We start from the raw sequence: 14,902 nt of genomic DNA, 5'->3' as shown, positions 1-14,902 counted from the left end.
TTTCGGCAAAACCTCCACCAAGCCTCATTTATTTATTTATTTTTAAGATTTTATTTATTTATTCATGAGAGACACAGAGAGAGAGGCAGAGGGAGAAGCAGGCTCTCTACCTGGAGCCTGATGTGGGACTCGATCCCAGGACCCCAGGATCACGACCTGAACCAAAGGCAGAAGTTCAACGACTGCGTCACCCAGGTGCCCCACCAAGCCTCATTTATTTATTTATTTATTTTTTTTTCCAAGCCTCATTTATTAGGTGAGGGTAACATTGCCTGGCCCACCTACATGGGGAAGATGATGTCATAAGGATTAATGAGATCATATCTGTGAAAATGCTTTGGAAATTACAGCTATCTGGATCACGTTACTAGTACATTCTGTGCCCCTTTACCAGATATTCCGATATATCAATCCAAATTGACCTTAGATGTAATCTACCACAACCCTTTGTTTTATAAGAAAATTGAGCCCTGAAATCCCCAAACCCTAACTTCAGTTGAGTGCCCGTTTTGCCACTTTTCTGTCTGTCCCCTTGAGTCAGATACCATACTCTGGGTATTTCATGCCACCCCCATTTGTGCAGAATATCTCCCAGATGAGTCCTACAATAAGGGTACAACAAGGGTACAAGGGTGCCCAAATATCCTCTGGGCACAATGACTTTCACAATACCCAGCCCAGGCCTGAGGTCCCCCAGCCACTGAGGTTGCTAGAGATGCAGGGAGAGGTCTTTGTAACTTGGAATCAGAGCACCTGGTCCCTTCTCCCCTTGATCTACCAGCTGACCCCACATATTGGACTCCACCCTCCCTGGCCTCCCCTCTTGGATCCCAAAGGCAGGGCATCTGTAGATAAGAATGGAGCTCGGATGCCCTCCATCCCTGGCTGACTTCAGCCCATCCTCCAGCTTCTGAAAATAGAAGTGTTTACCATATATTAAGCATTCAATAAGCGGTAGTAATGTTAGGAGTTGCACAATTAATAGTATTCACAATTAATAACAACTTTAATATCCTGTTTTTAATGTTACGAGGAATTTTTAATAGTCTGTGCCAACTGTCAAAGCCATTACATACGTAGCCTGGCACAAAAAGAGAGTTTCTTTCATTGTTTAGGATAAATGTGCACGTACTTTAAATTTTGAAAAATGTGGCATTAAATTGTTCAATAAAATTCTGTCTTAGGGACACCTGGGTGGCTCAGAAATTAAGTGTCTTCCTTTGGCTCAGGTCGTGATCCTGGGGTCCTGGGATCAAGTCCTGCAGTGGGCCTTCCACAGGGAGCCTGCTTCTCCTTCTGCCTTATGTCTCTGCCTCTCTGTGTGTCTCTCATGAATAAAATCTTTCTTAAAAATTAAGTCTTAAAAAAATGGTGAGAGGTAGGTGTTTGTAGGAATATGAAAGGCTAACTAGTCTCATGGAGGAGGTGAAAAGGTGGCCATGACCCCTTCCAGGGAAGCAGAAATAATGGGAGGGAATTGCAGAGATGGAGACATAAGAGAGGGGTGAACTAGGAGGTGAAGGAATGACTGTTAGGGCTTGTGGAGCAACAGGTGACGAGAACAGAGCACAGGTTCCCCTCTTCCTCCATCACGTGTCACATCACACACACACACACACACACACACGTAGCAGCAGATAGAAAGGACTCTGGACTCCAAGTCTGGGTGCCAGGGGTTCTAGCCCCAGCCCTGTCATCTGATTCCATGTCTCACAGGGAGGCAGGATGTGTCATAAGTAGCAGGACACCTGGCTCCAGGCTAGTTCTGTAAGAATTATGAGCTTGGGCAAGTTACTTCAATCAGATAAGAAAAAAAGGCAACCTGAAGCCTTTCTTCTCAGACTCACATTCTGACTCCTAATCCTGGGGTCCAGGGGTATGTAGAGATAAAAGATTAAGAAAGATAAAGATATATAGGGAAAAGATGAAGAGACAGCACAGAATGGAAATGCAGTGGGCCGGAAGAAACTCGAGTGGGCCTGGGGTTGTGAGGGTGGAGAGCAGACAGCTGTCATTCATAACAGAGCCAGCTTCGTCCTGCTGAGGATGGGGAGGGACAAGGCCCAGACTGGGCCGCGGCAGAGAGCAGACCAGGACAGGCTGGACACAAGGGCTCGGACAGGGGAGTCTGTTGTGACACCACCATTTCCCCTCATGGGCTCAAATCAGAAGTCCTCATGTCAGTTTCTGGTTACAACTTTTTCTACTTCTCCACTCCCTTCAGCACCTCCCCCTTTCTCACCAGGATTCCCATCGCCCCTCTCTCCCGACAAGAAGATTGTAATGAAGAGGGGATGAGACCAAGGCAGCAGGGAGGTGTCCTCAAAGATGAGGAGGAAGAGTGACTTCCGGGTTGCAGGTCTGAGGCTAGCATGGAGGAAGGAACCAGGATTCCAAAAAACTGGGGTTCCACTCACACGTCTCCGTTTCTCCTTTAATAAAAGCAGGAGGGTTGGTGCTGTTGTCCTCTCTGCAATGATGAGAGAATCAGAATATACCAGGTTTTGAGGTTCTAGAAGAAACTGGCCCTAGTCTCCTCCTCCTCTCCCCCCACCCCCAACTGTGGGTCAGTTGGTAGGGAGGTGGGCAGGTGAGGGCGTTATCTTGCAACTGGGTGTAGAGTGGCACTTAGCAATTGAAGAGGTGGATGTCTGGTGATGGTAAGTAAAGTTAGGGAGGGAAAGAAAGTTCAAACAGTAGACAGGGGTGAGTCATCGCAAGCGCTCCCCAGTAGGTGTCCTGAGGGGAGCAGCACCATGGCATCGCCCTCCTACCCGAGCATGGTGATGAACATCTAGCAGATGCTCAGTAATGCCCATGGGGGAGCCGGCAGTACAGTTCATCTCTGCCAACACCCCTGAAGAATGGTTGCTTCCATAGTGAAGCCAAGGGTATGAAAGTCTGTTGCCCTCTCCCCACTGTGGGACCTCCAAGGAGCTTGGGCGGTGACCCAGAGGCTTGCATCCATTCCCTACCCCCTGGACAGTATCCCCGTACAGCTCTCCAGACATTCTTTATGCAGCAAACATTTATTGAGCACCTGCCTACTTGCTCTAAGAGGGACACTGGGCTAGTCCCTGAGGATATATAAACAAACAAGACTCTGTCCCTGACCACAAGGAGCGTACAGTCTAGTTGGGGAGGGAGACACAAATGAACAAGAAAGCATAATGAAACATCCGCACTCCAATAGATGTTATGCCGTGCAGTGGAAGTCCAGGGGAGTGGGAAGTGATCAAATCTGGGGAAGATAAAGAGGAGCAGAAGTCTTCACACAGAAGTAGTGGTGTCTGAGCAGGGTCCTAAGGGATGCACAAGAATTCTCCAGATGGTGTGCAAAGCTTCCAGGCTGAGGAAATAACTTAAGCAAATACGCAGAGGTATGAAGGACACAGAGACACTGGGGTATGGCTCTGTGGGGGCACAGAGTAGAGGAGGCTGGAAGAGTCCTGGAGCCAACTAGGAATGGCCAAGCCTTCACTAGACTGGTCTGCTCCAGGCCCTGCCCTGGGAAGGGGAATTGCCCAAGTACTAGCAGAGGGGGCTTTTGGGTGGGGTTCCCCACTCAAGTTCAAGAAGAGGAGCAATCGTGTCATGGAAAACAGCATGGCCAGGCCTGGGACTGGCTTTAGTCATCTTTGGGTAGGAAACCTGCACGTGCCTTTGTGCACACCTGCTTGTGCTTTGTTTCAGTCACCAGTGGTTTCCTAGGAAGGTTCCTTGTCCAACCTCCGAGTCTGGCTTGGCTGATCCAAGGGAAAAGCAGATTTGTTTGCACTGGGGAAGGGGAATCAGAGTCTTCTAGAGGCAGGACCAGAGGGTACAGGGCAGAAGGGTACGGAGCAATTCTGGGCAGGTTCCTTGGCCCCTGTTCGCCAGACAATTTCTGCAGCCCCTTATCCATCCTGCCTCCCTCCCCTCACACCAAAGGCAGTTGGGCAGCTCTGAGAGGAAGTCCCCAAACTTTCTTTAATTCTGCCAAGCCTGGTCCCCTCCCACCAGGGGAAGCGCCTGCCTTGGGTGGAGAGGGACAGTCTCTTTCCTGCTCAGGGCTTCCCCAGAGTATAGGCAGAGGAGTGGGCCCCCGCCAAGCTGGATGGAGATGGGCAGGGGCCCAGAGTGGCATAGGCAGGGGGAGGGGCTGTCAAGGCTGGGGAAATAGCAGGGCCTGGCAGGGATGAGGACAGGGATGTGGAGTGGGGGCAGAAATGGGAGGGGAAGGAGGAAGCTGGAGTGGAGGCCACCTCCTGGGCACCCCTGCCCCCTCGGCCTGGAGACCAGTATCGGCTTCGGAACCTCCGGAGCAGCATGAGGAATGTGATGACCAGGAGATCAAAGATGAGCTCAGCCATCTCCACCACAGACAGCACCGAGGAGCCGAACCACAGGCTCCACTGGCTGCCCAGGTTGGACAGGAGGGTGACCATCTGTGAGGAGGAAGGGCACAGTGACCCCTAGGGCAGAGGCTCTGGGTGGGCTCTGGAAGAGGAGCCCCATCCCTCCTTCCATGAGGCCCTTACTACACCCCCATCATCTTCTGTCTAAGTCATACCCATCGGGCACACCTTTCCCTCCCAACATGCTCAGAGAGACTTCATCACCCAGCCAAGCTCCCCTTCTTTCGACCTTCTCAACCTCCCCTGTGCCCCCCTCATCTTTCCTTGTTCCCCCTACCTTCCAGGCCCAGACCTCCGCAGTCCCACAGAGGGACCCCCTTGTCTTCCCTGACAGCCACCCGCTAAGACCTTCAAGAGAATTGCAGACATACCGTGACAGAGGGAGACTCCGAATTGGTTTTGTATTTCAGCTCCTTGAAGAAGATGTTGAGTTTGGCGACTCCGTTTCTTGGAGTCGAAACGAGGGGAGGAAGAAATGTTGATAGATTAATTTCTCAGACCCTCACAAACACCCTTCTCCAATCACATCCTCTGCCTAGATTGGTTTTCCCTCCCAAGGATTCCCCTCCCTGGCCAGATCAGGGTAGGATGTACCTTTTGTTGTTGATGGTGTAATTGTTCTGTCGGGATAGCATCTGGAAGATCCAGTCCTGGCACAGAATGGGTGTGTCAATAGGGTCACCCCATATTCTTCGGGCTTATGGGGTTGGGTGTGGGATTAAACACAACCCTACACATACCCAGAGAAGACCATGGTGTTACACACACACACACACACACACACACACACACACGTCCCCTATCCCGCCCCTTCCCCACTTTACCTGGGATGTCACTGAGGGCCATCGTGAATAACCGGCAGAGAGCTGGTAGCTGGTCACACTGGGGATGGAGAAAGGAGCAAGAGTGGGAGTGAGGTTCTCCCACTCAAAGGTTTAGCCAAGGACCCTGTCTTCTACCCAGCCAAGTAGCCAGCTGCCCAATCTGTACCTCAGGGGAAGGAGACACTCACCTACATGGTTTCCTGCACTTGGTGAAACAGCCCAGGTGGTCTGAGGAAAAGGCATCCTGGAGCTTATAGTAACAGTAACCTGTGGGTGCAGAGAGGTGCCCATTTTCCTGGGGCACCTCAACTTTCTCCACCCTAGACCCAAGAGATCTCCCAAGATATGTAGGTTCCCACGTCACAAGTAGCATTATAGTGATGCTTCCTGAGTGGCAGCACCAAAAAAAAAACCAAACCAAAAAATGACCTAGGACACATCTATGTAAAGATGAGTAGGATATGGACAAAAATCTAAAATCGAAAAGAAAACTGGGAACAGTTGTCATGTAAGAAAAATGAGCTTAGGGGCACCTGGGTGGCTCGGTCAGTTAAGTATCTGCCTTTGGCTCAGGTCATGATCTCAGGGTCTGAGATCAAGCCCTGTGTCAGGCTTCCCTGCTCTGTGAAGAGTCTGCTTCTCCCTCTCCCTCTACTGTTCCCTCTGCTTGCGCTCTCTGTCAAATAAATAAATAAAATCTTAAAAAAAAAAAAAAAAGAAAAATGAGCTTAAACCACAAGATGCCATCTCACACCCACCAGGATGGCCACTAAAAAGATAAATAAGTAAGTACTGGTGAGGATGTGAAGCAACTAGAACCCTCCCACATTGCTGCTGGGACTGTGAAATGGTCTGGCCACTTTGGAAAAGAGGTGGGCAGTTCCTCAAAATGTCGAACACGGAGTTACGATATGACCCAGAAACACCCCTCGTAGGTATATACCCAAGAGAACTGAAAACACATGTTCACACACAAAATAGAAACAGGAAATAGAAACAACCCAAATGTCTATCAACTGATGAATGTGTAAACACAAGAGGTGGATCTGTACACTGGAATATTACTCAGCCATGAAAAGGAACAGAGTACTGACAGATGCCACAAGGTGGACGACTCTTGAAAATGCTGTGCTAAACACAAGAAGCCAGTCACAAAGGACCACACAGTATAGGGTTCCATCCATATGAAATGTCCAGAATAGGCAAACGTGTGGAGACACAAAGTTAATTAGTGGTTTCCAGGGGTGAGGCAAGGGGCTGTGGGTGCAGGGCATGGGGAGCTCAGAGACTGCTAATGGGTAATAAGTTTCTTTGGGGAGCGATGGAAATGTTTAAAGGTTGACTGTGGCTGCTGCACAGCTCCATGATTACACTGAAAACTAAAACTATACTAAAATCAAATTGTGCACTTTAAGTGGGTGAATTACCTGAAATAGAAATTACCCCAATAAAATCGTTACCTAAAAAAGAGGGGCGATGACTCTATGAATCCCCCCTCTCCCCTATTTGTCAAGTTCTTTTTTTTTTATTTTACATATTTTATTTATTTATTCATGAGAGACACACAGAGAGAGAGAGAGAGGCATAGACACAGGCAGAGGGAGAAGCAGGCTCCATGCAGGGAACCTGATGTGGGACTTGATCCCAGGACTCCAGGATCACATCCTGGGCTGAAGGCAGGGGCTAAACGGCTGAGCCACCCAGGGATCCTCTATTTGTCAAGTTCTAAGTAAGGGTACAGTGTCATTCTTGCTACTTTTAGTTGTCCAGTCTAGAAGTCCTCCATTTCTGACCCAAATCCCTCTACCTGCCAGGACTGGGTGTCTGGAATGGTAAAGCCTGGGGGAGCAGCTGGGCCCTTTCCCCTGGGGACTCAGGAGTCCTTAGGAAGCAGCAGACTGTGTCCCCCAGACACTCTCCCCCATCCTCAAGGCCTCTCAGCAACGAGCATTGTTATTTTTCTCTCACAGATCCTCAAACTTGCAGCCACTTAGAAATCATTGTTTGAGGGCAGCGAGGAACAGCAGTGGGTGGGGAGTCCCTGCTCTGCAAGCCCGAGGGGGTACATCACATCATGGCTTCCCCCTGGGCCTCAGCTTGTTCATCTGAGAAAGGAGATGGGGAAGCCAGATGGCCCCTGACTTCTCCCCACCTCCGATGAGCTCTGACCTAGGGTAGGAGAGATGAGAACAGGAGGCTGGGTGTACCAAGTGCTGGCAGGGGAGAGATGCACACGGAGCAGATCCTGGGAAGGGAGGAGCAGAAAGATCCACAGGGACAGAACCCAGAGGGCAGACACAAATCCCCGGGGTCTGCCCTGCCCCCTTGTATACGTGGAGGCTCCTCTCCTCCAGCAGTGGCCACCAGCCTGGGCCCAGGGGGATCCCAGAAGAAGGACCTTGGGAGGAATGGTCAGCTGCACCAGGTAAGAGCATGTGTGCCATGACTGCCAAGACTCTACTTTCTAGTTTCTTCTTTTTAAAAATATTTTATTTATACATGAGAGACACAGAGAGAGGCAGAAACAGGCTCCCTAAGGGGGAGCCTGATGTGGGACTCGATCCCAGGACTCTGGGATCACGACCTGAGCCAAAGGCAGATGCTCAAGCACTGAGCCACCCAGGCATCCCTACTTTCTAGTTTCTTGTTTGGGATTATCTTTCTCCCTCAGCCTCCTAGTACAGAGTTTTCATGCAGCATAACTCAGCTATAGCGGGAAGGAAGAGGGATGTGTCCACTCCTAAACCAGGATTTCAGTACTCTCTAAATTTTTTTGATTGTGCCTTCCTGTAGGTAAAAAAAAATTCTTAAACTGGCGGCACCTGGGTTGCTCAGTCAGTTAAGCGTCTGACACTTGGTTTCAGCTCAGGTGGCGATCTCACTGTTGTGAGACTGAGCCCCAGGTTGGGCTCTGCACTCAGCATGGAGTCTGCTTGGGTTCCTCTCTCCCTCTCCCTCTGCCCCTCTCCCCATGCTCTCTTTCACTCTCTCTCTCTCAAATAAATAAATAAATCTTAATTTTAAAAGTCCTAAATTATTATCTCTGACATATGTATTTGATTCATAAATGTCATACTTGCTACTATAGAATTGATCCATTAGGTCCATTATAAAATATATATAAAATAGAAGAGGTTAGGGAATTAGATAGCTACATAGAACTTCTAGGATTTTCTTCTGCTGCCCAGTGAGCTGTCTCGTGCCTTGCCCAGCGCCTGGTGAGACAAGGAAGCTACAGGCAGAGTGTGGAGTGAACAAGGGAGATTTTCCTCACATGCTTTTCCTTCCTTATGCTGCAAGTTATTTTTAAATAGGGTCATTCTTTATAAACACAGAAGCCAAAACACAGAGAGAAGCTGGGAGGGAGGAACAGGGATAGAGGAGAGAGAGAGAGAGAGAGAGAGTGAAAGGAAACTGAGCGGTGAGTCTAATGGCTGGAACACAGGAGAGAGAGACAATTAGCATCCCAGGAGTCCCAGAGAGGAGCACTCCAGCTCTAAGAAAGTCCTGGGGCCCAGGTGTGGGCCAGGGGCTCCCTGCGGTCTCACCCCAGGAATTATGCTTCCTGTAGTCACAGAACTCCGCATTCTTGGGCAATGGGTAGAAGATGTAGGCACAGCCACACTGTTTGATCATGTTCTCCTGGAAGCAGGAGCGGATACACACCTGGAGGAGAGGGAAATGACGGGAAAGGCGGTTCAGGCCCACCCTCCCTCCTGCATTGCCCAGAAGACACAGGGGAGGGAAGGACAAACAATTCTCCGCACCCCTCTCTCCACCTGCCTCTCTCTCTCACACACACACACCTCTAACTTTTGACTGTCCAACAGTGCTGGCCCGGGAAACAGCTGCCGCAGAAACAGGCCAGTCTCACCTGCTGTGTGTACTTGGAACGATAGAGGTTCTCCACAGGGACTTCGCTGCCATTCTTGGTGCAGTCACCATAGTTGCCTCCAAGTCTGTCCAGGGCTTCCTGAGAACCCATGTGCACAAGGAAGTCAGAGATCAGAGGTCAGAGCATGTGGCCAGGGCCCCTTTCTGAACTGTCTACCCTCAGCCCAGGGGGTTTATATCTCCTACCCCCCAACCTCTCCTGTCTGCCTTGCCATGTCAAAACACCCTCCAAGGGCCCCCCAATGTGCCTATCCCAGTGCTACTCCCAAGGACACGGGCTCCAGGGCAGCCCTGGAACCCTAGACATGTCCTGGAAACTTCTCAACACTCCCATCCCAGGTCCCTCCTAAGGTCCCTAATGCTGCCAGCCCCCTACCACCGATTCTACTCCTGAAGACCTGCCCCAGACACACCCTACATGATCTCCCTCTATAGTCTTCAGGCTGTCATGTCACCTCCCCTGGCCTCTCCAACCAGCAGCTCTCCTCCCAGGCAGCACCCTTGCCTTCCTCATGCTGATGGAGGTCTCCACGCCAGGCCGCAAGTTAAAGCCGCCATCGTCCATGAAGGCAGGCTCATCCTGCCCATGCACCATTACCCTGGCCCCAGTCACCGTGGACAGCAGCGGGATGAAGTCATTCTGCTCTGTGCGCAGTGTCAGGGACAGGCCTGGGGGTGCAGAGGGAGCAGAGCAGGGAAAGTCTGGGACAAGTGTTCGGGGACAGACATCCCCTCTCCCACCTGCCTATTCTCTACGGCCCCAGGAGAGGGCAAGACCAGGAAGACCCAAATAGGGGTTTGGCAACCCCTGAGCTGGATTCGGGGTTGGGTAGGCAGAACTGGGACAGGATTCCTCTCACATGTGAAGTGGGCTCTGCGGTGCCTGCGGGGAACAAAGACCAGAGAGGATTGCAATTCTGGGATCGAGTGAGGCATGTTGCGGGGAGGACCAGAGGCACATGGCATCTCTAGGACGTGAGCACGAAGTAGGGGAGCAGGGCATGGGGAAGCACTGAGGAAGAGGTCAGGGACCTTGGGAATGAGGAGTTGCTCACCATTTTTGATCCCAGGCATAGAAGACATCCAGAGGTTAGAGTTGTTCTTGCCATTGAAAGTGTAGCAGTTCCCATACATTGGGTGGTGAAAGTGAGAGTAATTCCTATCCAGGAGAAAGTAGGGTCACAAAGGAAAGCATAGGGGGTCAGAGAGAGCAGGAGTTTCAGTGACCTTTGTTTCCTGATCACTTACAATGTGCCAACATAGCCCCGGGGAGCTTTATCCACCTCCCTCAGCCACTCCAACCAACAGCCTGTGAAGGTATCATCCCCATATTCTAAAAGAGAAAGCCAGGGCTCAGAGAGGTCAAGGAACAACCTAAAGTCACACAAACAGTGATGACCAACTTGGGACACAAACACAGGCCATCTACCTTCTAGCCCAGTCTCCTCCCACCAGGCCACCTGACCTCACTGGCCTTGTGACCTCTCTTGAGTCCCTGTGTTGCATTATGAAGACTTCGACAGTGTCCCTAGCTTCTCACATGTCTAAATCTTAGTTCCCCATTTGGACTGTGATCTCCTTGAGGACAGGGGTCACATCTTATTCATCTCTGTATCATCTCTGGGTTGACTGCATAGTTCCTGGCATACAGGCAATACAGGAGGTAGTTAATAAATAGTGGTTGAACAAATGAAGCAGAGAAATGGGAGAGAACAGAGTTAGAGGAGACAGTGAGACCAGTAGTGAACATGGAGCTGAGAGGAGGAAGGTCAGATCTCAGGGTGGGGTGATGAGAGGGGTCTGCTGAGATGGCCTTGAGCAAGTCATTTTCTGTATGCTTATTCTCTTCATCTGTCAAATGAGGAGAATGGAAGTAGGTGATTTGGAATATTCCACTGGCCTTAAAGAACAAAGGCCCAGAGATGTGGAGTGCTGGTGCCCATTCTGGGAAGTTCCAGGAAGCCAGCATTTCCAGAGCAAAGGCTGGATTCAGGGAGGGATGGAAGAGAAGTCTCCAAAAGCAAACAGAGGCCCATCCTGAAGGGCCCGTGAGCCCTGTTCAGGGGACAGACAGGTACAATGTGATGGATGCACACCATGGTCTCCATGTAGGAGGTGGAATCAACAGATTAGATGGAACAACATGGATGGACCTTAAAAACAGAGCTTAGTAAAAAAAAAAAAAAGAAAAAAGAAAAGAAAAGAAAAAAAGAGGTGAAATGAGACACCACCACTTGTCACACACACATTTTGCTAAAACACATATAAAGAGATACACATTCAGTATAATGGGAGAATATATGGGAAGCAATACAATGTGATGGTTAAGAGCACAGACTCCAGGGGCTCCTGGGTGGCTCAGTCAGTTAAGCATCTGCCTTCGGCTCGGGTCATGGTTCCAGGCCCTGTGTCGGGCTCCCTGCTCTGCAAGGAGTCTGTTTCTCCCTCTCCCTCAGCCTGCGACTCCTCCTGCTTGTGTTCTCTCTCTCTGTCAAGTAAATAAATAAAATCTTAAAAAAAGGTGGGGGGGGGCACAGACTCCCAAACTACCCACACTTGAACCCTAGCTTTAACAAGCATTAGCTGTGGGACCAACCAAGTTACTTAATCTCTCTGTACTACAGTTTCCTCTTCTGCAAAATGGGGAGGATAACAGTATTTACCTCACAGGTGTGTTGTAACAATAAAATCGCACTTTGAACAGGGCTTAGCACTTAGAGCTACGTAAGTTTGCTATTAAGATTATAAGCATCCATTAAGCTGACTAAAGTCAAAAAGACAAGAGCAAGTGAAGGATGGGGAGAATTTAGAACCCTCATACACTGAAGGGGGGAATGTAAAAATGGGACGACAGTCACTTGGAAAACAGTCTGACAGTTCCTCAAAATGTTAAATACAGAATTACCCTATGACCCAGAATTCCACTCCCAGGTGTATGTGTCAGAGAAGTAAAAACATACATCCCTCCAAAAATTTGTACAGGAATGTTCATAATAACATTATTCATAATAGTCAAGAAGAAGTGGAAACAACCCATATGTCTATCAACTGAGGAACAGATACATCAGATGTGGGCTAGCCATACAATGGAATGGAATATTATCCAGCCATAAAAAGAATAAGTGCTGGGGCGCCTGGGTGACTCAGTGTCTGGCTCTTGACTTCAGCTCAAGTTGTGATCTCATGGGTTGTGGGATCAAGCCCCATGTCAGCCTCCACACTTAGTAGGGAATCTGCCTGAAGATTCTCTCTCCCTCTCCCTCTGCCCCTCCCCCATCTCTCTCAAATAGATAATCTTAAAAAAAGAGAGAGAGAGAGAGGGAAAGAATAAAGTGCTGATGCATGCTACAACATGGATGGGTCTTAAAAACATTGTGCTGGGTGAAAGAAGCCAGAGACAAAAGGCCACATAGAGGATGATTCCATTTATATGAAATGTCCATGATAGGCAATCGGTAATAGACAGAAAGTAGACTTCCGGTTTCCAGCGCTTGGGCAGGGTTGAGGGGTTAGAATATGAAGTGACTGCTAGTAGGTGCAGGACTTCTTTTTGGGGTGAGGAAAATGTTCTAAAATTAGATAGCGCTTGCACAATTCTGTGAATATACTAAAAATCACTGAATGGTATACATTTAAAGGATGGATTTTATGGTGTGTTGTATCTCAATCAAGCTGTTATTAGAGAAAAGATTCCAGAGAGAAGCCATTATTGTGAGTTTCAGCTCGATTCCAAAGGCCATGAGAGACCACGGAGTATTTTAAGCTAATTGGGAGAATTGAAGAATAAAGACAGGATTTGGAGTCAGAAAGACAATGGGAGGTAAGGAGATTATAATAAGCCAGGTGAGAAATGACGAGGCTCTGAGCCAAGGAAGTGATTTAACCGTCAAGACAGCCATGAACTATGGACTTTCCGTTGATGGGGAGGTAGGAGCACAGGGCTGGCAGAGGGGAAGGATCGTTGGGAAGGTGACATTTAGAGATACTTGAGGCAGGTGTGAGCTTCCCAGCAGGTAGCTCCGGTCTTCAAACAAACAGGAAGACTAGAGACAGAAACAAAACCGTGTGCTGGCCTGAGTGTGTGTGTGTGAGGTGAGGGTGGAGGCAGAAGCAGGTGACACCTGGCCCTGCTGCCATTCCGTAGTGACATGAGAGGGAAGGGCCCCTAGAGAGTGGAGATGCTGCCTTAGTACCCTTTCTCAGCCAGGCAGAGGCAGAGAGATGGTGCCTGAAAACGTGAACATCAAGGAACAGAAAGGGAAGGCAGGGGTAGGAGGGGCCGGAGGCTACGGCCTTAGAGAGCTGCCAGCTGCCACAACTTCTTTGCAAGGAGATTATGACGAGTTCTATCAGAGGGAATGCCTGGTGGGCGGTGCAACGCAGTGGGAAGGATCCTTAGCCAGGGCTGGCCTGGTGGTCTAGGGGAAGCCACATTCACTTGTTTGAATTTGTTTGAGTTCAAGAACAATGAGACCCACTTCTCACTACAGTTTACAAAATGCCCTCACACTTATCACATGAACTTGGAGACAGGTGTAATCAATATCTTCTTCCCTTGAGTAAAAGTGCCAAAAGGCACTTATTATACATTTTTCCCTTATAATGTATCCCAAATGCCTAGAACAGTGACTGGCACATAGCCGAGACAGTAAACAGTATTTGTTGAATGAATTCAACATTCATTGAATGAATCTCATTTTCTTCCCATTTTGCAAAGAAACAGGCTATGAAGAGTGATGTGAAATGCCCGGAGTAACCTGGCTGGGAAGTTATAGAGCCAGAGCAGGAACTCAGATTCACTCCCTCATTCAATCCATGTTATTTCCACCAAACCATTATTCATCTGAGAGAATGACCTTCCAGGCACTTTGGAGTTTGGTGCTAGTGACAAAGAGGCCTTAGAAAGATAGAGATGCAGGCTTCCAGCCATTGGAGTCTCAAAGCCAGACTTCAATTCCAGCCTTCCCAGGGCATCCATATATTAGGCTGCCTCACTCAGACCCAGCCCTGCAGGATAACCCATGGGACAGAGGTCTGGACCTGAAGTAGATGCTTCCCCCTGCTCCCTGCACTGAGCATTTCCTGGGTGCTGCCCATAAGAGCCTCAGGCTGGCTTTGGGAAGGAGACCCCGTGGGGAGCACACCACCAGGCGGGAGGGACTCACGCTTGATTGCAGGAGGCCTGGTTGAAGCGGCAGGCAAAGATGAAGTTGTCCAGCATGTCCTCCCCCGAGGATAGAGAAGTGTCTGGCAGTCTTGAAAGAATGTTGATGTAGTGGAAGCGGTACCACTCCCTGACCGCATCCACCCCTGACGAATAAGTCTGGTAAAAGCAGTCCGATTTGTTCTGGTTGCACTAGACACAGAAACCACAGAGTGTCAGGGGGCCAGGAGCAGGGGACAGGCTGCAGGGCAGGCTGAGGTCAAAGAAGGAGTGGTCTGGGGTCCTGAGGACTGATACACAGGGGTGGGTGCCAGAAGTGGGGCAGAACAGGAGGCACAGAGAAGTTGGAACCCAGAGGAGAGAGGACCAGGAAAGCATGGGCTTGAGGGGGGGGGGGTCTGCCAAGGAGACCCAGAGCTGTACACACCTTGTGGGTCATTTATACAGCCTCTGCAAGAGGGTGGGGCAACCCTCCATCTCCCCCATTTTACTGATGGGAAGACAGAGGAATCAAGAGGTTTGCCCCAGCAACTGAGCTAGGACAGCACCCCGGTCTCCTGGTTGTATAGTCCACTCTCCCCAAAGAGGGTCTCTCTTCTTTCCTCTGGTATGCTCCCACTTCC

General features: G+C 49.6%; 1 protein-coding gene across 4 annotated transcripts in view; it reads right to left on the bottom strand.

The window, feature by feature from the left end:
- Positions 1-3,010: 3,010 nt before the first annotated feature.
- The window catches only part of SCNN1A (sodium channel epithelial 1 subunit alpha), a 33,536-nt gene continuing 21,644 nt past the window's right edge, over positions 3,011-14,902 (bottom strand). For all 4 annotated transcript variants that reach the window (XM_077871339.1, XM_077871340.1, XM_077871338.1 and 1 more), the window contains 10 exons: positions 14,281-14,471; positions 10,171-10,274; positions 9,621-9,784; positions 9,096-9,194; positions 8,770-8,887; positions 5,410-5,488; positions 5,222-5,279; positions 4,992-5,047; positions 4,769-4,844; positions 3,011-4,427 (listed from right to left, as the gene is read on the bottom strand). In XM_077871339.1, coding sequence (XP_077727465.1) covers positions 4,047-4,427; positions 4,769-4,844; positions 4,992-5,047; positions 5,222-5,279; positions 5,410-5,488; positions 8,770-8,887; positions 9,096-9,194; positions 9,621-9,784; positions 10,171-10,274; positions 14,281-14,471 — 1,326 coding nt within the window. In that variant the 3' untranslated portion in view covers positions 3,011-4,046. The remainder of the gene's footprint in view (positions 4,428-4,768; positions 4,845-4,991; positions 5,048-5,221; positions 5,280-5,409; positions 5,489-8,769; positions 8,888-9,095; positions 9,195-9,620; positions 9,785-10,170; positions 10,275-14,280; positions 14,472-14,902) is intronic.

This window comes from Canis aureus, chromosome 25 (genome assembly GCF_053574225.1).
Source record: "Canis aureus isolate CA01 chromosome 25, VMU_Caureus_v.1.0, whole genome shotgun sequence".
Taxonomy (NCBI): domain Eukaryota; kingdom Metazoa; phylum Chordata; class Mammalia; order Carnivora; family Canidae; genus Canis; species Canis aureus.
The sequence above is the reverse complement of the archived record's forward strand: the minus strand, read 5'-3'. Positions and strand labels throughout refer to the sequence as shown.